The sequence below is a fragment of the Xenopus laevis genome, chromosome 1L (genome assembly GCF_017654675.1).
Source record: "Xenopus laevis strain J_2021 chromosome 1L, Xenopus_laevis_v10.1, whole genome shotgun sequence".
Taxonomy (NCBI): domain Eukaryota; kingdom Metazoa; phylum Chordata; class Amphibia; order Anura; family Pipidae; genus Xenopus; species Xenopus laevis.
Window position 1 is genome coordinate 222,963,828 of NC_054371.1, and position 21,981 is coordinate 222,985,808.

A 21,981-nucleotide genomic window follows, 5' to 3' on the forward strand; every position below is an offset into this window, starting at 1 on the left:
CATTTTTGGATAAAGCAAAAGCAGTGTCTCTCCATACCCTGGGAAACAAGTTGGAGAAGACGAGGAGGCTGAGCAGCGATCAGACACAATGGAAAAGGTGCAAAACAAAACCCATGTGACTAGAAATTTAGGGAATTCCTGCAAGTCAATGCTGTTTCTTCTGTTAACAGTCAAAGAATGGGACAGTGGCCCCCTGGGATATTTCTGATATTTGACCACACAAATAGTTCCCTGTTTGGTCTGGCTATTGATGTGCCTAAAAAAGCTCTGACTTAAAGGGCCATGGAACAGAGCAATACAAGCTAAATGATTAGGAAAATAACATTACTGACATGACAAAGTTACAGGTAGAAGGGGGTTAGATATTATGGTTAGTTTACGGAAGCTCTATAATTGTGTTATCAGTCATATGCAAAACCTTATGTTATAATCTGATTATAGCCACATTAATTTTATTAGTGAATGTTACTGCTTTCTTCTTTCTGTAAAGCAATCTGTATTTTAAAGGATAAATCATTTTCCCACCAGTCTGACCAGCAAGTAGTCAAGGAAGTTGTCAGGAGAAAGAAAGAGGCTGATGTTCTTCTGCTTAGGAAAGATGTGAGAAAGGTTTCTAATTTTATTCCTAAGCAGAAGAACATCAGAGCAGCCTCTTTCTTTCTGACCTGCAGGTGGTGCTGTTAGAACAAAATTCATTCATATTAACAGTACATGTATCCCTTAATATCTTGGAATTAAAAAAAAAAGGAATGTACTTGGAATAGCACACTCATTAATTTTACATTCACTTATTTTTAAGGTTTACTTATTCTTTCATTGGCTCAGGCTATTATTGCCTCATCCACAAATACATCAACTCTGCTGGTCCACAGCTCCCCTGTACCTGCTGCTCAAAAAAGCTGAGCAGCCCAGCCCCCACGCCCACAGCTGCCATTAGGAAACATGGCGCCCAATACTACTAAATGAACAGGGTCTTGGCCCTCACTCCAAAGGGGCCACAATTATTAACCCTTTGATCATCCGGATGCCTGAGCACAGGGCCCTGCAATTAAACAGAATGGAGCTAGAATTTAAAAAAAGGCCTGTGGGTGCATGGCCACACCCCTGTTCCACCACAGTCACGCCCATTATACTAAAACCCCACCCATAACCTGTCGACTCCCACCCACTGTCCCTGCCAGCTCTATAAATTGCACTTTAGCATCTCATGGGGCCCTGGATGTAGTACCCCCCTGTAGCCCCCCTCCCCCCGATGGTGGCCCTACCTACACCTAAAACCTGCTGTTTCCCAGCCTGCACTCATTTATGTCCAGAGTACTGGGGTATTTTTATGTGCGTCTCTGCACTACTTAAAGTTCAGCACATGTGAAAGGAGAAAGTCCACTTTGGCATAAATTATAATCTATCAAACATATTCAGATGCGTTGGAATATGAGATAGACAACTTCTTACCTCTGACTGCTGCTGAACTACAACACCCTGCATAATTATATCAAACCTCTTCCCAATCCTTACTCAAGATTATTTAACAATAAACTAAAACGATTAGAGAATGATGTTAGAAAAAAACCTATTACCTGTACCGGAGCTTTCAATCACTTTTTTCATGATCCCAAACCTTTGGGCCAGTGCGTGTGAACCGAGAGCTAAGCGCTTTCTCAGAGTGATTTCCCCAGACACCGCAGCCCAGATACCTGACTCCTCCGGATACAACTGCCAGCGTCCAAGGGACACACAATGATCTGTGTATTCACTTTCTGCATCTCATTACACCTGCCTTGTGCTTAAGAATTAACTTTTACTATGATTCAGAGCACTGATTTGTGGGTTTTTCAGCTAAAGCCCCTTGCGATGTCAAAGAGTTGGGCAGGAACCCCATTAGCTAATATCAGATATTACAGTTATAACAGATATAACAGTTACAGATATGTGACACATGAGACACAAGCTTTTCCAGATTTGGGGGCAAATTCACTAAGATTCGTAGGCGCAAGTTCGCCACACTTCGCCGCACTTTGCCAGGCGTAGTTTCGCCAGCGCTCCGTAAATTCACTAAAATCCGAAGTTGCGCACAGGGGTAGCGTAAGGTTGCGAAGTTGCGCTAGCATTGATTCGCTAAGGGAAGAGATGGTTAATTTGCATACGGCGCCAAATTCAAATTTCAATGGAGGAATACGTACAATCACTACAAATGCCAAAACATCAAATACATTTTTTTTTTGCCCTACACATGTGCCCACTGTATAGTTAAGTTGCCATGAGTTAGGAAATGTAGGGGGGAAGGAGGGGAGCCCCAAAAAATGTTTCGATCTTTTTTCAGCCTATCACCCATAATATAGAAAAAACGCCAGCGTTTTTTGGGACTTAGAAAAAATGTGAACTTTTTTTGAAGCAATCCCTATCTACTCTATTGCGCTTCGCCTGGTCTGAGGTGGTGAAGAAAGTCTAGCGTAAAGGTAGTGTTCAGTACACTGCGCACGTTAGTGAATTTGCGTAGTTACGTCCGTAGCAAAAATTTGCCAGGCGTAAGGGTGCGAAGTAACACCAGCAAATTTACGCCAGCATTCGTTAGTGAATTTGCGAAGTAACGAAAATGCCCAACTCTAGCGAATTGACGCTAGCGTTAGGCGCTTCGGTGCTTAGTGAATTTGCCCCAAGGAGTTTTCCCATAATAACACAATAACACAATACCTCAACTCTACACTACTATGTTATCCGGAAACCTGTTTTCCAGAAAGCTCCGAATATGAAAACAATACATTGTACTTGATCCAAAGATCCAAATTACGAAAACATCTGTTATCCAGAAAACCCCAGGTACCGAGCATTCTGGATAACAGGTCCCATACCTGTAAAAGTAACATAGTAAATCGGCTAAAAAAAGACACACGTCCATCAAGTTCATCCTTAAGTCAATATATAACCTGCCTAACTGCGAGTTGATCCAGAGGAAGGCAAAAAAAAAAAACCCATCTGAAGCCTCTCCAATTTGCCTCAGAGGGGGAAAAATTCCTTCCTGACTCCAAAATGGGACCAGTCCCTGGATGAACTTGTACTATGAGCTATCTCCCATATCCCTGTATTCCCTCACTTGCTAAACACCATCCAACCCCTTCTTATACCTATCTAATGTATCAGCCTGTACCACTGATTCAGGGAGACAATTCCACATCTTCACAGCTCTCACTGTAACAAACCCCTTCCCCCTTAAACATTATAAGACCCCAAACAGGATTATCTTCCCTCTAATATGGATGTATTCAGTTTCCATCAAGGGCAAGCTACTGTTTTATTATTACAGAAAAAAGCAAATCATTTAAAAAACATGCATTGTTTGCTTAAAGGATCTATGAAGAATACCAGTCCTGTATTTTGGAACTGTCTGGACAACAGGATTCTGGATAATAGTTCATCTAACCCTACTCTCATCATCATACATTTGTCCTTCCCTGTTGTTGCCCTCTTGTCCAATAGGGTTGCCAAACCAGAGGATCTAGGTCCTATTTGGCCACCCAGATGCTGGGCCAGATCAGGCCAATACAACTGTTGTCCCATTGGGTCTTGCATGACTGCATTCTACACCAGAAATCAAATTTCAATTCTGTTTCTCAGAAGCGCATGACTTGGTTTAGTGTATGGTAATTAATAGCAAGGAAGAGAACCTGCAAAGGTGGCCAATGAAACACTATTCATCTATTTGGCAAAATCGGCTCTGTGCAGGATCAGCCAGTGTGAGGCCAACTTTATGAGAGAAGCTGGGAGATCTGTGCTTTACATCAAGAACAGGAATTATATATGGGCTCTCTAATCCTGATACACCCACCTGTCTCTCAGTGGCACAAAAACTCATCTCCTGTCTCTTATCATCATATTTACTGTATACCCCAAGTGTTATTGCCCCCACTAAGTCCCAATATTTCACTTATAAACTCAGAAAGCATGGACTCTAGCAAAAGATAGATAGATAGATAGATAGATAGATAGATAGATAGATAGATAGATAGATAGATAGATAGATAGATATGAATAAATAAATAGAGGGAATGATAAATAATAGAGGGATAGAAATAGATGGGGCTTAGGAAAAGTGTAAAGGCTACATTATATTGTTTAATACATATTACATATATTTAATATATATATAGTGAATAAAGTACCCCCTATTGTAAAATATAAGGATAATATAAGTCACTGATGAGTTCCATGGCCATATAAAAGCATGAGGTTGAAGGTTACTTCAAATATACTCATATTGTCCAACAAGGGGTACTTAATTATAATACACACGTTTTCGTGAGTCATGTGACAAAAATGACATCACCACTCACCGTTTATAACTGATGACATCACTAGTCACCGTTTATAAGGATATAATTTACAAGATATTCATGGCTTTCATGTATTATATATAGATATATACTGTATATATATTTGACCTATTAACAGCAGCTGAAGAGCTGCACATTGGACAACCGTTTATAAGTAAATTCATCCATTCTGCATTCATTTTGAGCCTCTACAAAGAGACAATAATCACAGGACCATCTGGTGGCCTATATATTTATATCATTGAATCAATTTCAAATCAGTTTTGGGGCCAATTGAGGGCTGCCTAAATCTCTTGAAGGGTGGCATCAAGCCTCAGGACACATTTGATATATTTTAATTTAGAGCTTATTTATTTGCTTATGTGTCTGACAAGTAATAAAAGTGGACAATTCCACATAGAGCATGTGCTCCTTTCTATACAGCTGCCCCCATTTCTCCTGAATTAATCAGCCCCAGAATGGAGATCCATAAAGCCTCCTCCCCCCGAAACCACCCAAATATTTTCACCTTCTCTAACCAGGAAAACATAGGGGTTAGTTGAAATGTCTGCATGGGGCTCACCTGAAAGACTCCTTATAGTCGTTGGGCTTAATGCAGCGCACATAGTGGGGAGTTGTGGCATTCAAGGTTTCCATCAGCAGCTGCAGGGAGTTCCGGAACTAGAAGGAAAAAAACAGCATAATTGTGTAACCCCCATGGTCAGTCATTTGTTATCAGAACCAGTAAGAATGGGGCTTTATACAGAGTGAACAGTAAGGAGTAACCAACAGCAGGGAAAGAAATTATCTGCTAGAATGCAGTAGGGGCAGAACTTCTGGGATAGAAGTAGGGCTCTTCTGAGCTTGAATTAAAAAGGAGCCTTAATATTCTGATCTCATGCAACTATGGAAAGGGCAGTATAGACTACCCAGTAACCACTGAAACAGAGAAAGTAGTAGGAGAAAAATGTCTGGAATAGAAATGGGGAACTCGTGAGCAGGTAAGATGTGATATTTATATCTCCTGTTTAGAGATGTTTTTGGAGAGGCCCCAGAAATACCCTGGCCACAACTTTGTGTCTGACCTTATTTGTGCTTGGGGACCTCGTCAAATGAGAAGGACTTCATCTGATTTGGCCACCAACAGCTAGACCAGGGGTGTTCAACTTTTTGGCTTCCCTGGGCCACATTGGAAGAAGAAAAACTTTCTGGGGCCACACTCGAAATACACACAAACACTAACGCTAGCTTTTAAAGTATTTTATTTTAAAAGTAAAACAAAAGAGGGTATTATATCAAGTAGTTGCAATTCTTAGTGAATTCTCAAGGTGCTCATCAGATAATTTGGTTCTAATTTTACTATTTGGGGGTTATTTATAAAAGTCCGAATTTATCTCAATATTTTCTACTACAAACTTCAATCAAATTTGCTCAGGTTTTTTGTACTTTTTTATTATATTTTCCTGAAATTTTGCTTTGTGGAAAAAAATCAGATTTTCCACGTTTTGTCTGGATCATTCATCCGATATACACAATTTTTTTTCGGATTTTTCATCCGAAAACTCCGCTTTTTGCCTGAAAACTCAGAAAACGTTGAGGTACTGCACGAAACCCAGCTCACATCAAAAAATCATTGAGACTTCTCCCATTGACTTATACAGGTCTGAGATGACAGATTTTCTGATTCTGACTTTTCCATCCTGGGGGTTTAATAAATTCCCAAAAATTTGTGATTTTTTAAAAGTCTGATTTCATACAAAAATTCGGAGTTTAGTAAATAACCCCCTAAGTGTGTTCATTCTTGAAAAAAGTTGCTCACAAATGTAGGCGCTGCATATATCCTTAGCTTAGCGGGCGATGCCGCTGAAGAATGCTTACTTGCCTTTGTAAGTAACCGAACGCTCGCTTGTTAACCGTTTTTCCTGCTCTAGGAAGCCACACACCGCACACCCCATGTAAAATTTAAACCACACATACACACAATTAGTGACCGTGTACAAACACTCTCTGTGTGTGACATTGTAACATGATGTTTCCTGGATTGGTGGAAGTTCAAACTGGGCCACATTCATATCCATCCTGGGCCGCATTCAGCCCTCGGGCCGCAGGTTGGACACCCCCTGAGCTAGAGGGTTTACTTACAGAGGTGGCTGCCTGTGCACAACAAGACATCTTTTTTTTTTTCAAAAGGTTTTAACACAACAAGACATCTTTACCTGATGTCCCACAGTTTTCTTATGTTCTTTATTAGCACTTTTCAGAGCAGGTTTTGCAGGACGAACACTGATTTTACCCTTCCCAGTCGGAGTAGGAGGAACAGCGTCTTTTTCATTTTGAAACAGGTCAGCAACCAGTGGATACTGTATGGACAGAAAGGCAGAATCTGATCAGCAGCGCTTCTTTATTGCTATGGCTTCTAGTCTATACATGACTCCATCTAACATGCAAAACTTTCCCTGATACATCGTCTGTTGGGTTTGCTTATTCCATGTGCCTGTTCGTTATTATCCTAAAATACCCCCCCTCCACATTGGGGGTTAAGTTGTAGGAAACTACAAGCCACAGCATGACAAAGCCTTAAAAATAAGTGAATGTAAAATTAACGAGGGTGCTATTCTAAGCACTATTGTACAGTCATTATTTATTTTTTTTTAATTCCAAGATATTAAGGGATACATGTACTGTTAATATGAATGAATTTTGTTACAACATCGCCACCTGCTGGTCAGTTTCCCACCAGTCTGACCCCCAAGTAGTCAAGGAAGTTGTCAGGAGAAAGAAAGAGGCTGCTCTGATGTTCTTCTTAGGAAAGATTTGAGAAAATGTTTCTAATTTTTTTCTTAACCAGAAGAACAGCCCTCTTAATATGTAATTCTTTAATTACGTATTTCTTTTCTGCATCAGGAGGCTCCAACTTTTGTGCACTACTGATAAAGAATCACATCGCTCACCTTTGAGGCCTTCAGAATGTTAATCTGTTCCTCATACACAGTGTCTCTGTTCTTCTCCAGAAATCCGTCGCATTGATACTCCACCTGGGAAAAATGATACACGGGGGTTAAACATCTGAAATACTAAAAGCTGAAATACCCCGGTGGAGAAGTGATATAGTGTATATAGATTCCATATATTAGATTAGTGATATATTCCAGGCTGTGGATTAGAATTGCAAATCATTTCCAAAGCACATTGTGTTCTAGATCCAATCCAATGTATTTAAATAAGGGCCTATCCTTTAACCTTCCTTCATTTGTTCGGTGGCCCTCGCAGGGTGGTCCTATAACAACCACTAAGAGGAGCCTGATACGGTAGGAATGCTTCTTACTAAGCACTATATACAGTTTGTAGACATTGCCAAATACAATTTCAGACTCATTTTATACAAAGGTCACTTTGCCCCCAGCACTTGTTGTTGGAGTTTGAATTTGTCGCTTTACTTCTCCCAAACTACAGAAATAGCAGCCGTGACCTTTTCTCAGGTGACACCGGTATAAGAGATGCAGAGGGACACATCTGAGCATTTTATGTACAGGTTGTACCGTTAATGCAAACCTAAATATAAATAAAGCTAAGGGAGTTAAAATGTATCAAGTAGTTGAAGAGCCCCAACATGCTGCCCTAAGCCTTCAGCTAGGGGAACAGAAAGGGGAACTATCGTGAAAATTAAAATTCAATATATGGAAATAAGAAACTTTCTAAATACAATCAATTAAAAATTCTGCATTGTTTCTGAAATAATGACTTTTATATTCACTATTCCTCTCTCAGCATCTGTTTCTCCTCATTCTGTCTTCATGCAGCAGTTGGGTGTCAGATATTCATTGACAGTTAGATCCAATATATCTTATAGGGGGGCTCCTTTCCTAGCAGATGTATTAGAGCTCACTCAAATAACTGATTCCAGTAAAAACAAAATCTAACAAAATAACTGCCTTTTGCACAAAATTCTACATGTAGAGAGACATGATGTCTGGTGAGTTTAATAGAGTGAGCTCTAATACATCTTCTAGGCAAAAGGAGCCCCCCTATAAGATATATTGGATGTAACTGTCAATAAATATCTGACACCCAACTGCTGCATGAAGAGAGAATGAAGAGAAACAGATGCTGAGAGAGAGATAGTGAAATAAACTTGATTATTTCAGAAACAGTACAGAATTCTTAATTGATTGTATTTAGAAAGTTTCTTATTTCAGTATGATGTGGCTTATATTCAATTTTAATTTTCGCGATAGACGGTAGGGACTTCAAAAGGCCGGCACTCCAAAAAGTGACTCCAATCAAAACTTGTTATGTAAGAAAATATATTTATGGAAAAGTGACTGACGTACTTTTAGAATTCAAACTGGAGTGAGGCGCTATAGAAAGACCAATTGCAAACTGTCTCATAGTATCACTGTAAGCATCATACTAAAAGGTGTATTTAGGTTAGAGTAAGGGATTTTCCCACTGCTGGGGGTGATGAATAAGATAAATCATGGAAAGGGTAGAGCAAACAAACCACTGTACAGGCATAGGATGCGAAAACGTTATCCAGAAAGCTCCGAATTACAGAAAGGCCATCTCCCATAGACTACATTTTATCCAAATTATCCAATTTTTTTACATTGATTTCCTTTTTTAATGTAATAATAAAACAGTAGCTTGCACTTGATCCCAAATAAGAAATAATTAATCCTTTTAATGTTTAAATGATTTTCTAGTAGACTTAAGGTATGAAGATCCAAATTACAGAACAATCCCTTATCCGGAAAACCCCAGGTCCCGAGCATTCTGTATAACAGGTCCCATACCTATACTTTTATACAAGCTTCTTTTATACAAGTTCATTATAAAACTGGGTAAGAGTCCATCTGTTATGTGGGGTCTATATTTATACCTTTCATTTTTAGCAGCCTATGTAGAATAAAAACATGATATTTTACCTGAAGCTTTTGTTTTTGTTCTGAGGAGGCATCTAACACTTCCTTCCTATGTTTCTTACGGTACTAAGAAACTCATTATAAAATCAAATTTGTTTGCTTGTTCGTTTAAGTTCTATCTAGCCCAGAGCAGTGCAGAATCAAACTGTATTGTCACCGCTGCAGTATTTCCTCTTGCCTGCAATGTTTAGCACAGATAATTATATTTAGCCCTTGTCTCGGGGAGAAACTCTCTATGCAGTTACTAAACACAGCTACCATACACTTTATAACAGAGACATCTGCATCATGGACCTTCTGGATCCTGGTAAACTACAGGGTCATTTACGTACAGGTATGGGACCTGTTATCCAGAATGCTTGGGATCTGGGGTTTTCCAGGTAATGGATCTTTCTGTAATTAGGATCTTCATACCTTAAAGGGGTTCACCTTTGAGTTAACTTGTAGTATGATGTAGACAATTTACAATTGGTTTTCATTTTTTATTATTATATTGTTATTTAGCTTTTTATTCAGCAGCTCTCCAGTTTGCAATATCAACAATCTGGTTGCTAGGGTCCAAATTACCCTAGCAACCACACGTTGATTTAAATAAGAGACTGTAATATAAAAAAAGAGAGGGCCTGAATAGAAAGACAAATAATAAAAAGTAGCAGTAACAATACATTTATAGCCTTTGTTTTTAGATGGGTCACTGACCCCCATTTGAAAGCTTGAAAGAATCAGAAGAAGAAAGCCAATAATTAAAAAACGGTACAAAAATAAATAATAAGGGCCAATGGAAAAGTTGCTTAGAATTGGCCCAATAAAATAAACCCAATAGGCTGGTTCTGCTTCCAATAAGGATTAATTATATCTTAGTTGGGATCAAGTACAAGCTACTGTTTTATTATTACAGGTATGGGACCTGTTATCCAGAATACTAGGGACCTAAGGTTTTCTGAATAATGGGTCATTTCATAATTTGGATCTACATACCTTAAAAAATCATTTAAACATGAAATAAACCCAAAAGGCTGGTTTTGCTTCCAATAAGGATTAATTACTGTATATCTTAGTTGGGATCAAGCACAAGCTACTGTTTTATTATTCCAGGTATGGGACCTGTTATCCAGAACATTAGGGACCTAAGGTTTTCTGAATAATGGGTCATTCCATAATTTAGATCTTCATACCTTAAAAAATCATTTAAACATTAAATAAACCCAATAGGCTGGTTTTCCTTCCAATAAGGATTAATTATATCTTAGTTGGGATCAAGTACAAGCTACTGTTTTATTATTACAGAGAAAAAGGAAATAATTTTTTTAAAATTAGCATTATTTTGGATAAAATGGAGTCTATGGGAGATGGACTTTCTGTAATTTGGATCTTTCTGGATAGCCTGTACCTGGGAGCAATCAGAGCAGAGATAACTGCATCTGCCCTCCATGAATACAGCTTTTACAGGGTGGGGGGTATGATCTCCCGTTGGGTGGGTGGGTATATGTAGGCATTTATTCCTCTGGCCCCATTCCAGTTCCAGCACCAGTCATTCAGATGCGGAAACTAGGAATTAACTGGCAGACTGCAAGTCTTTCTAACAGACAAGACAACAGACAAGGCAGGCAATCAGATTGGCATAAAGGATTTAGTTCAACCTCATATAGATCAATCTCTTGAGACCAATGATTCATCAGTGATAAAGTGAGGGCATCAAGCAGCTTGAGTACTTAGGAAATAAAGCACCTGCTATTCCAAAATGTTTCCAACATATATATATCCATATAGTCAGAATTTCCAAGCTATCGGTTCATTTGATTCAGAAGGCATACAACTTCTTTTAGGTTCCCTAGAATTTCAGCTGATAAACAGTCAGATATAGCTTCTATATAGTGATGGGCCAATTTAAACGGCAGGCGAAAATTCACAGCGAATTTCAACGTTTCTCCGTCGGCGAATAAATTCGCAGATTTGCAGCGGAAATTTGCCAACAGCAATTTTTTTTTTGACGGTTTCATCGCTGGCGACAGTTTAACAGACTTCCATTGACTTTAGTGTGTGTGAATTGTTGCTGGCGTCAAATTTTTTGCCCGTTTTGCGAATTTCGCAGGTAATTCGCAAATTTTGTGGCGAAGCGAAATTCGTCCATCACTACTTCTATAGTATCCCCTCTGTAATAAAGCAGAGCTGTACCGCTGCTTTAACAAACAGTGTAATGATCATTATTTATCACTTAATTGTACCATTCTACCATTTTCTACAATTTTTCTAATGCTTTTTTTTACTATTTATTATGATATGCTGATAAAGAACTATTGGAAATGTGGACTTAAACTTAACTTTGTGAACTGTTAATTTATTTGCACAATTCTAATTTATTTACACATGCATATATCCAATTCCTGCCAATATATTGCACATTTCATGTTTACATATTTATTGTGTATTTTTAAGTGGCTTTTTGTGATATGAACTAGCTGGAGCCACGTTGTCTTGTCTCACTGTATATTCGTATACTGCTGAGATGACAATAAAGTTTACTTTGACTTTGCGCTTTATTTGAAGGACTTGTGGAATTGATACTGTTCATCTAAGGGGTTTAAAAAATCCTAGATGTAGTAAATAATGGATTGTGGGGAAAAAGGGGCAGAGTTTTGCACATATAGGTGTTTGGCACACTTGAGATTATCTCCTGATGAAGGGAGGTTAAACCCCCCGAAACGTTGATCTTTCTGGTGGTATTGTAATAAAAAAAAAAAAGAGGGGCCAAGTCCCCGACTGCAGCTATAATAGCGTGTCTGTCTCTGTATCGGAGTATTCATTATTGTTGCTAAGGGACCTGGCCGGGTCAGCGGAGGACCAGTCCAGCACCACCATTGCAGTGAAGGAGAAACTGCGGAAGAGCGGTAGATATATAACTCCGTTAATTGTATACTCCGTATATTCCATGTCAGGCTCCTTGCATCTGCCAGTTCTTACCTGGTCAGCAAAATGCACCACAATAAAAGCCACATTAGACATTCTGGGTTTCTTGAAGTGTTGGCTGCTTCCATGCCGGTCATATAACTTCTGTGCCCAGTTCTGGTCAGTTCCTTTGGGGACCTTAAAAAAAGAGATTTTCAGCATTATGGGCGGTTCAACTTAAAGGTAACTTTTATAATGTCATAGAACGGCCAATTCCATTTCATTATTTATTTTTTTATAGTTTTATAGTTATTTGCCTTTTTCTTCTGACTCTTTGCAGCTTTCATATGGGGGTCGCTGACTCACTTCTAAAAAAACAGATGCTCTGTAAGGCTACACAAGTATTGTTATTGTTACTTTTATTACTGATCCTTCTATTCATATTCCAGTCTCTTATTCAAATCAATGCATGGTTGCTAGGGGAATTTGGTCACTACCTATCAGATTGCCTAAAATGCAAATTGAAGAGCTGCTGAATAAAAAGCTAAATAATTCAAAAACCTTAAATAATAAAAAATGAAAACCAATTGCAAATTGTCTCAGAATATCACTCTCTACATCAGGGGTCCCCAACCTTTTTTACTCAAAGCTGAACAACCTCTTTAACATTATTGAGGTATCTAGCAGGGATCTGTGACATCTGCTTTACAGCCTTGGGAAATGTGTAACGCTGTTAAGCTGTTCTGATATAATGTGAGCAAAGCAATGTCTGAAATAAGGATTTGCATGCAGTATTCCCCTACTGCAAGATGGCTACAAATTACTATTGAAACACAATTCTCTCAGGGGCACCACCTTATGTCTGCATTGCCTTTCATTATTTGTATTTAATATACAATCCACTCACCTTGCACTCTTCATCTAGAAGATCCAAAATGCCCAACTTTGCCTCAATCAAATCGATACAAGGTTGATTGTCATAGAAGTCTATCAGGGTCCATGGAATCTGCTCTTTCATGTATTCTTCTTGTTCCAGTTTAAAGACGTGCTGTAGATACAAGAAGCACCCAATCGCAAACTTGACTAGACTAGGAAGGACAAAGCTAGAATTTGGGAAGGGCAAGACTAGATGCTAGGAAGGGCAAATCTAGAGATTAAGAAGGACAAGACCAGATACTAGGAAGGACAAAGCAAGAGTTTGGGAAGGGCAAGACTAGATGCTAGTAAGGGCAAATCTAGAGATTAAAAAGGACCAGACCAGATACTAGGAAGGGCAAATCTAGAGATTAAGAAGGACAAGACTAGATACTAAGAAGGACAAAGATAGAGTTTTGGGAAGGGCAAGACTAGATGCTAATCAGGGCAAATCTAGAGTTTGTGAAGGGCAAGACTAGATGCTAGGAAGGACAAGTCTAGAGATTAAGAAGGACAAGACTAGATACTAGGAAGGACAAATCTAGAGTTTTGGAAGGGCAAGACTAGATGCTAGGAAGGACAAATCTAGAAATTAAGAAGGACGAGACTAGATACTAGGAAGGAAAAAGCAAGAGTTTGGGAAGGGCAAGACTAGATGCTAATAAAGGCAAATCTAGAGATTAAGAAGGACAAGACCAGATACTAGAAAGGGCAAACCTAAAGTTTTGGGAAGGGCAAGACTAGATGCTAGGAAGGGCAAATCTAGAGTTTGGGAAGAGCAAGACTAGATGCTAGTAAGGGCAAATCTAGAGATTAAGAAGGAAGGACAAATCTCTCTAAAACTGAAATGGTTCTCCTTCCTCCAACTAACATCAGTAACATTCCGGAAGTATCCATAATAGTTAACAATTCCACTATCACCCCCTCTCCCCAGGCCCAGTGCCTTGGGGTTATCCTAGATTCTGCTCTGTCATTCACTCCTCATATCCAGTCACTTATTAAATCATGTCACTTCCACCTGAGGAACATGTCCAAAATACGATCATTTATCACCCAAGATGCTGCCAAAATTCTTATTCACTCTCTCATAATATCATGCCTAGACTACTGTAACTCTCTTTTAATTGGCTTTCCCCTCCAGAGACTGTCACCTCTCCAGTCCATAATGAACACTGCTGTGAGGCTCATACACCTCAGCAACCGCTGCTCCTCTACCATTCTGTCAATCCCTACACTGGCTTCCGCTACCTTTCAGAATCAAATTCAAATTAATGGCCCTGACATTCAAAACACTTCATAACTCTGCCCCACCCTACATCTCTGAACTCATCTCTATATACTCACTCAACCGCTTACTACGCTCCTCTATTGACCTGCTACTAAACTCTTCTCTCATTACCTCCTCACATGCTCGCATTCAAGACTTTGCAAGGGCTGCACCCCTCCTCTGGAACTCTCTCCCACGGTCTGTCCGGCTTTCTCCCAATCTTTCTGCTTTCAAGAAATCTCTGAAAACGCACTTCTTTCGAGAAGCCTACCCTCACTCTGCTTAACTACCAAATGCAACACCACATACATTACCACATTTCTCACCCACTTAATTCGATCTTGCCCACTCCCACACCTTGTGTATGACTCCCTTCCCTTAAAAGTGTATGCTCTTTTGCATAGCGCCTTCCTCACCTTTTGTACCGGTATTGATTGTGATGTATGTAACTCCATATATTCTATGTATAGAATTCATGTGATTTAGTTGCATAATCACATTTACTTTACAGTGCTACACAATATGTTGGCACTAGATAAATGCATAATAATAATAATAATAATCTAGAGATTGAGAAGGACAAGACTAGATACTAGGAAGTACAAAGTTAGAGTTTGGGAAGGGCTAGACAAGACTAAGAAGGACAAGACCAGATACTAGGAAGGGCAAACCTAAAGTTTGGGAAGAACAAGACTAGATGCTAGGAAGGGCAAATCTAGAGATAAAGAAGGACAAGACTAGATGCTAGGAAGGGCAAACATAGAGTTTGGGAAGGGTGAGACTAGATGCTAGGAAGGGCAAATCTAGAGATTAAGAAGGATAAGACTAGATGCTAGGAAGGACACATCTAGCGTTTGGGAAGGTCAAGACTAGATTCTAGGAAGGACAAATCTAGAGTTTGGGAAGGGCAAAACTAGATGCTAGGAAGGGCAACTCTAGAGATTAAAAAGAACAAGACTAGATTCTATTAAGGACAAACCTACAGTTTGGGAAGAACAAGACTAGATGCTAGGAAGGGCAAATCTAGAGATAAAGAAGGACAAGACTAGATGCTAGGAAGGGCAAACATAGAGTTTGGGAAGGGTGAGACTAGATGCTAGTAAGGGCAAATCTAGAGATTAAGAAGAACAAGACTAGATTCTAGGAAGGACAAACCTAGAGTTTGGGAAGAACAAGACTAGATGCTAGGAAGGGCAAATCTAGAGATTAAGAAGGACAACACTAGATTCTAGGAAGGACAAATCTTGGGTTTGGAAAGGGCAAGACTAGATGCTAGGAAGGGCAAATCTAGAGATTAAGAAGGACAAGACTAGATGTTAAGAAGGGCAAATCTACAGTTTAGGAAGGGCAAGACTACAGTTTGGGAGGGGAAAGACTACAGTTTGGGAGGGGAAGGACTACAGTTTGGGAAGGGCAAGACTACAGTATGGAATTGGTAAGACTACAGTTTGGGAAGGGCAGGACTACAGTATGGAGTGGTCAAGACTACATTTTGGGAAGGGCATGATTAGATTCTGCAAAGAAAAGGTAGGACAAGGGCCTGGAAAGAAAAAGATGAGACCTAGGAGGGCAAGACTACAGTATAGAAGCGAAAAGCTTTGGAAGTCTCAGAAGAGTTATTCTATTGTTTGGGAATAGACTAAACCAGAAACACGTATACAGAGACAGATGTTTATTTTACTGCAGTACACTGACTGAATGCAAAGGAAGAGAGAAAATAATTTCTGAAAAAGGAACCTAGTACTGAGGTCAAAGGCAGTCATCATCTATTGCTCCTAGCCCAGTGTGGCCATGTACATTTAGCCAGTTACAACACTGGTGTCCCCAGCTATTACACACTCTCTGGCTTATGCCCATTATATCTGCAATCGGTTCACTATTACGTAAGGAAGGGAGCCTGCTCTATTTTAACAGAAAGGCAATACATACCGAGTTAAACTGCTGTTGCAGCTTCTCGTTGGCGTAATTGATGCAGAACTGCTCAAAGCTGTTTATTTCAAAGGTTTCAAACCTGCAGATACAATAAAACGAATACCCAGTGTTATATCTGTTATCCACTGCAGCAGTGAACTAGCAGAATAATCAGGAAGAAACTCATTGGCAGAACCACTAGGAAAATAAACCAGGTATGTTTGTGCATTTTAACTTGACTGGGAGCTAGCGCTTACAGTATCTGTATGACCACCGGTACATAAGAGAAGCTGCAGCCCAAAAATATGTAAAAAGAAAATATACTGAGTTTATAAGAATATATTAGTGACTTTATTTCTTTGTACACTGTCAGACTAGGATTTCTATAATCCACCAGCGACCCTGAAACGCAGGGACTACTTTAACAAATTTCTGCAGATCTGGGATCTGTTATCCAGAATGCCCAGGACCTGGGGTTTTCCAGATAAAAGGTATTTCCATAATTTGGATCTCCATACTTTAATGGGCACATTTATCAAAGGTCGGATTTCGAGTTCATGTGAGTTTTTAAAAACGCCCATAAATTCCCATGAACTTGAAATTCGACCAATTGAAATTTATTTAAAAAAATTGAATTTTCATAACTCAGGTGAATAGGATCGACCCGAAAACTTGAATCCAATTCAATTTGAGTTTGAAAAACTCAATTTGAGTGTTTCTCCGAAAAAAACTCGAATGTGGGGAAGGCTGCAAACAACTCCAAATTGATTCCAGGACGTCTTCCATTGACTAAAACAGCAATTCGGCAGGTTTTAGGTGGCGAATAGTCGAATTCTAGTTCATAAAGGGCCAGTGTATGATAAATCTCGAAAATCAAAGTCGAATTTTTAAAAAGCTCAAATCAAACTTTAACAATTGCCTAGTTGAATTCAACATTTTTGGCAAATGAAAAAACCTCAAAAATTCGAATTTGGAATTCGAATTTTTTAGCTACGACGCTTGATAAATCTGCCCCCAAGTCTACTAAAAGTCATTTCAACATAAATGAAACCCAATAGGTTGGTTTTGCTTCCAATAAGGATTAATTATATCTTAGTTGGGATCAAGTACAAGTTACTGTTTTATTATTACACAGAAAAAGGTTTCAGTTTCAACATTTTGAATTACAGGCATGGGATCCATTATCCGGAAACCCATTACCCAGAAAGCTTAGAATTACAGAAAGGCCATCTCCTGTAGACTCCGTTTTATCTGAATAATGCAAATTTTTGAAAATTATTTCCTTTTTCTGTGTAATAATAAAACAGTAGCTTGTACTTGATCCCAACTAAGATATAATTAATCCTTATTGGAAGCAAAACCAGCCTATTGGGTTTATTTACGTAGTTGGCCAGCTTAACTATATTGCAATATATGGACAAACAATCCCTGTTTTGTTTAAAGGGTAAGGCATTTGTTAGCAGCTTAAGGCACAAAATGTCTCAATGTCCTTAATATATTGATAATGGGTTGAGTGCAGAGGACTCTTGTATTTGTCTATATATATATATATACACATCATACATAGATGCACCAAATCCAGGATTCGGTTCGGGACTCAGCCTTTTTCAGCAGGATTCGGATTCAGCCGAATCCTTGTGCCCGGCCGAACCAAATCCTAATATATTTATATATATATTTAGATGTAAAACTGACTCTGTAAGCCTAGTCTGGCTGGAATTTTAGGAAAACAATGCACTGTAGAAGGGAGGACAAATTACACATTGCCCGTTTTTATTATGCTTTGGAATTTGGTAAATAAGGCACATGCTGAGTGAGTCTATTACTTATTTCCATCAGTCTCACATCCTATCAGCCTGAACGCTTCCCGTTCCCCCTGTATTAATCACAGTGCGGGCGCAGGAAGGATATTCAGAGAAGTTGCTATTATTCCTTCCTGAGATAAGTGTAATTACTTGCTCTGTACAGGCGCTGCGTCTCAGCATTACAGGAGTCGAACGCAACCTTATCTGGGGTTATGTATAAAATCCCAAACTGGAGACGCGCATAAAAGATCTATTATTGTTTTAATTATATTTTTGCAACTCCCCATCACCCCCACCACCATATTCTGCAGTATCTATACAATCATTTTCCTCCTGTTTTTCCTTAAAAGTCATGATTTTTATGATTTTGTTTTTGTTTCTAAATGACACTGTTTACACTGCAAATAATTCACTCTACAATATAAAATTTAATTCCTGAACCAGCAAGTGTATTTAGTTGTAATATTGGTGTGTAGGTGCATCTCAGGTCATTTTGCCTGGTCATGTGATTTCAGAAAGAGCCAGCACTTTAGGATGGAACTGCTTTCTGGCAGGCTGTTGTTTCTCCAACTCAATGTAACTGAATGTGTCTCAGTGGGACCTGGATTTTACTATTGAGTGCTGTTTTTAGATCTACCAGGCAGCTGTTATCTTGTGTGAGGGAGCTGCTATCTGGTTACCTTCCCATTGTTCTGTTGTTAGGCTGCTGGGGGGAAAGGGAGGGGGGTGATATCACTCCAACTTGCAGTACAGCAGTAGGCACAGCAAACCGACATCACAACTAAGCGCCCGGGAAGGAGCAAGTGGAGTAGCATGTGAAGGAAACGCTGGTCGCGACCTGAACCGCAATTCACTAAGGATCCAAAAAACTGGGACGATATAGAGAGAGATGTTTTGCCTGTTTTAATCCACTTAAATGTGAGTGTAACCAGTTGGTTTTTGTTATTGAAAAATAAAGAAGTTTTTACACTATCTGCACTTTCTAAATTTCCCCTAGCAAGAAGGATCAACAAAAAGTTTTGCAATCTACAAGTTCTGATATGCACAAAATAATTTGAACTTTTGTAAGTACCCACTTTAAACAAACGCACGTGGTGAAGTGTAAAGAGTTAATTGCGCTAAAGGTTAAGTGAAACCATATGCTGTTGTGGAACTATAACTCTCTAACAAAATACTACACTATATTATTTTTTCTCTTTTTCTTCATATTTTTTCCCCTGAGCTTTGATTAGCGCTGACCTATTTGAACTTTGGATTACAGCACTGAAGCGTGACTGAAGTTTATCAGAGCACAAGTCACATGACCGGGGGCAGCTGGGAAACTGACAATATGTCTAGCCCCATGTCAGATTTCAAAATTAAATATAAAAAAATCTGTTTGCTCTTTTGAGAAATGGATTTCAATGCAGAATTCTGCTGGAGCGTCTGGCCCCATAAAAAAAAAAAAATGCAGGCCGTTCACACATGCACACCGGCAGGGCAGCCATCAGGGGGGGACAGGGGGGAGAGCTGCTGACTTCGGGAAGGCGTTTAAGGGGCCCTGGCCAACAATTTTCTTATAATGTGGGGGGGGGGGGCCCTGGCCACCAATTTTTTTTCTCATGTGGGGTTCTAGCCACCAATATTTTTTATGGGGGGGCCCTGGCCACAAATGTTTTTTATGGGGGGCCCTGACCACCAATATCTTTTTATTTTTTATTAACATGTGGGAACCCTAGCCACCAATATATTTTTTGATTTTTTACTGTGTGGTGAGGGGGCGGACCTGTGGGGGTGGGCAAGGCGGACCTGTAGGTGGGGCTTGCGGTGGGCGCAGCCAAGGGGGCCCAAGAAATTTTGTCATATGGGGCCCTGCGATTTCTGATGTCGGTCCTGCACACCGGCATTGGTGCATGTTCGTTATGTGCGCCGCTGGGGCCCCAGAGGTTTGAAACCCAGTGGGCCCCCAATCATCCAGTCGGACCCTGTCACACAGTTATACAAACAGTTATACAAACAGTTATACAAACTCACACATTCTATGTGCAGAGAATGAGAAAAAACTTTAGCGAGAAGAAAAAGTCCAGACAAAGGTGTGAGATTTGCCCCCGGGACATAAAGCTGTAAGATACAGATCTGTGAACTCAGCCAGCCATAGACATAATTGAGGATGGCAAGTCTGATAATACGCCAGGAATTTCATTTCAAACGAGTCTGGCTCCTACATGGTCCTACAGAACCCACTGCTGCTCTACTGGGCTGAACAATGAAATGTATTTATGTGAAGGTGCCATAACTGAGGGATTCATGGCTGATATACAATATAACTCTGGGCAGCACCGTGACATGCAGTACATGATGCCTATAACATCAGGACAGCTAAAATACATTATGGGGGTTGTTTACTAAACTCCAAATGCAAAAATCACGATAAATGTGTGATATTTTTTTTAAATAAAATCGGACTTTTCAAAAATCCCGCATTTTTCGGAATTTATTAAACCCCGAGGATGTGCGCTGGTTTTTGTGCAATACCCCAAAATTTCCAGGTGAAAATTCCTGGAAAAATTTGAAAAAATTTTGAAAATTGGATGGAAAATCTGAAAAAATCGTGAAAATCTGATTTTTTTTTCATGCAAACCAAATTTTCGGGAAAATGTAATAATAAATAAGCATAAAAGCCCGAGCGGATTTGATTGGAGTTTGTAGCAGAAAATATTGAGATCAATTCCGACTTATAAATAACCCCCTATATATAAGGGATTTCATTATTATGAAGGTCAACTGTGAAACCTTATGGGTTGTTCACCTTTAAATTAACTGTTAGTATGATGTAGAGAGGGATATTCTGAGACAATTTGCATTTGGTTTTCATATTTTATTATTTGTGGTTTCTGAGTTATTTCAATTTTTATTCAGCAGCTCTCCAGCTTACAATTTCAGCAGTCTGGTTGCTAGGGTCCTTATTACCCTAGCAACCATGCATTGATTTGAATAAGAGACTGGAATATGAATAGGAGAGGCCTGAATAGAAAGATCAGTAAAAAAAAGTAGCAATAACCATAAATGTGATGCCTTACAGAGCATTTGTTTTTTTTAGGGACTATTTTGGATTCGGCCGAACCCCTGAATCCTTTGCGAAGGATTTGGCCGAATACCGAACCGAATCCTAACCCTAATTTGCATATGCAAATTAGGGGTGGGAAGCGGAGAGCATTTTTTAATAGCTTGTTTTCTGACAAAAAGTCACACACTTTCCCTCCCCACCCCTAATTTGCATATGCAAATAAGGATTCCGTTCGGCCAGGCAGAAGGATTCGGCCAAATCCAAATCCTGCTGAAAAAGGCCGAATCCCGAACCGAATCCTGGATTTGGTGCATCCCTAGTTTTTTTTGGATGGGGTCAGTGACCCCCATTTAAAAGCTGGAGAGAGTTAGAAGACAATGGCAAATAATTTAAAAACTATAAAAAATAAATAATAAAGACCAATTGAAAAGTTGTTTAGAACTGGCCATACTATAACATACTAAAAGTTAGCTTAAAGGTGAACCACCCCTTTGCATAGTACGTTATAGAATGGCCAATTCTAAGTAACTTTTCAATTGGTCTTCCTTATTTATTTTTTGTAGTTTTTGGTCTGATGTTCTTCTGTTTAGGAAAATAATTAGAAACCTTTCTCAAATCTTTCTTAAGCAGAAGAACATCAGAGCAGCCTCTTTCTTTCTCCTGACAACTTCCTTGACTACTTGGTGGTCAGACTGGTGGGAAAATAAATGGCCAGCAGGTGGTGCTGTTGTAACAATTCATTCATATTAACACTACATGTATCCTTTAATATCTTGGAATTAAAAAATAAATGTACATTGCAAAAGTGCTTAGAATAGCACCCTCATTCATTTTACATTCACTTATTTTTAAGGTTTACTTATCCTTTAAGGTCTATAAAACTACATACTGTTGTTGAAAATGCCCTCTTACATAGAAGGGT

The 21,981-nt window shown here is 39.3% G+C and overlaps 1 protein-coding gene across 2 annotated transcripts in view; it reads right to left on the reverse strand.

Moving 5' to 3' along the window:
• Positions 1-21,981, reverse strand: part of myo5b.L (myosin VB L homeolog) — a 159,834-nt gene that overhangs the window by 37,790 nt on the left and 100,063 nt on the right. For both annotated transcript variants that reach the window (XM_041570190.1, XM_018266955.2), the window contains exons 11-16: positions 16,227-16,308; positions 13,023-13,163; positions 12,191-12,313; positions 7,259-7,342; positions 6,524-6,667; positions 4,891-4,988 (exon numbers count right to left, since the gene is read on the reverse strand). In XM_041570190.1, the coding sequence (XP_041426124.1) occupies positions 4,891-4,988; positions 6,524-6,667; positions 7,259-7,342; positions 12,191-12,313; positions 13,023-13,163; positions 16,227-16,308 (672 nt within the window). The remainder of the gene's footprint in view (positions 1-4,890; positions 4,989-6,523; positions 6,668-7,258; positions 7,343-12,190; positions 12,314-13,022; positions 13,164-16,226; positions 16,309-21,981) is intronic.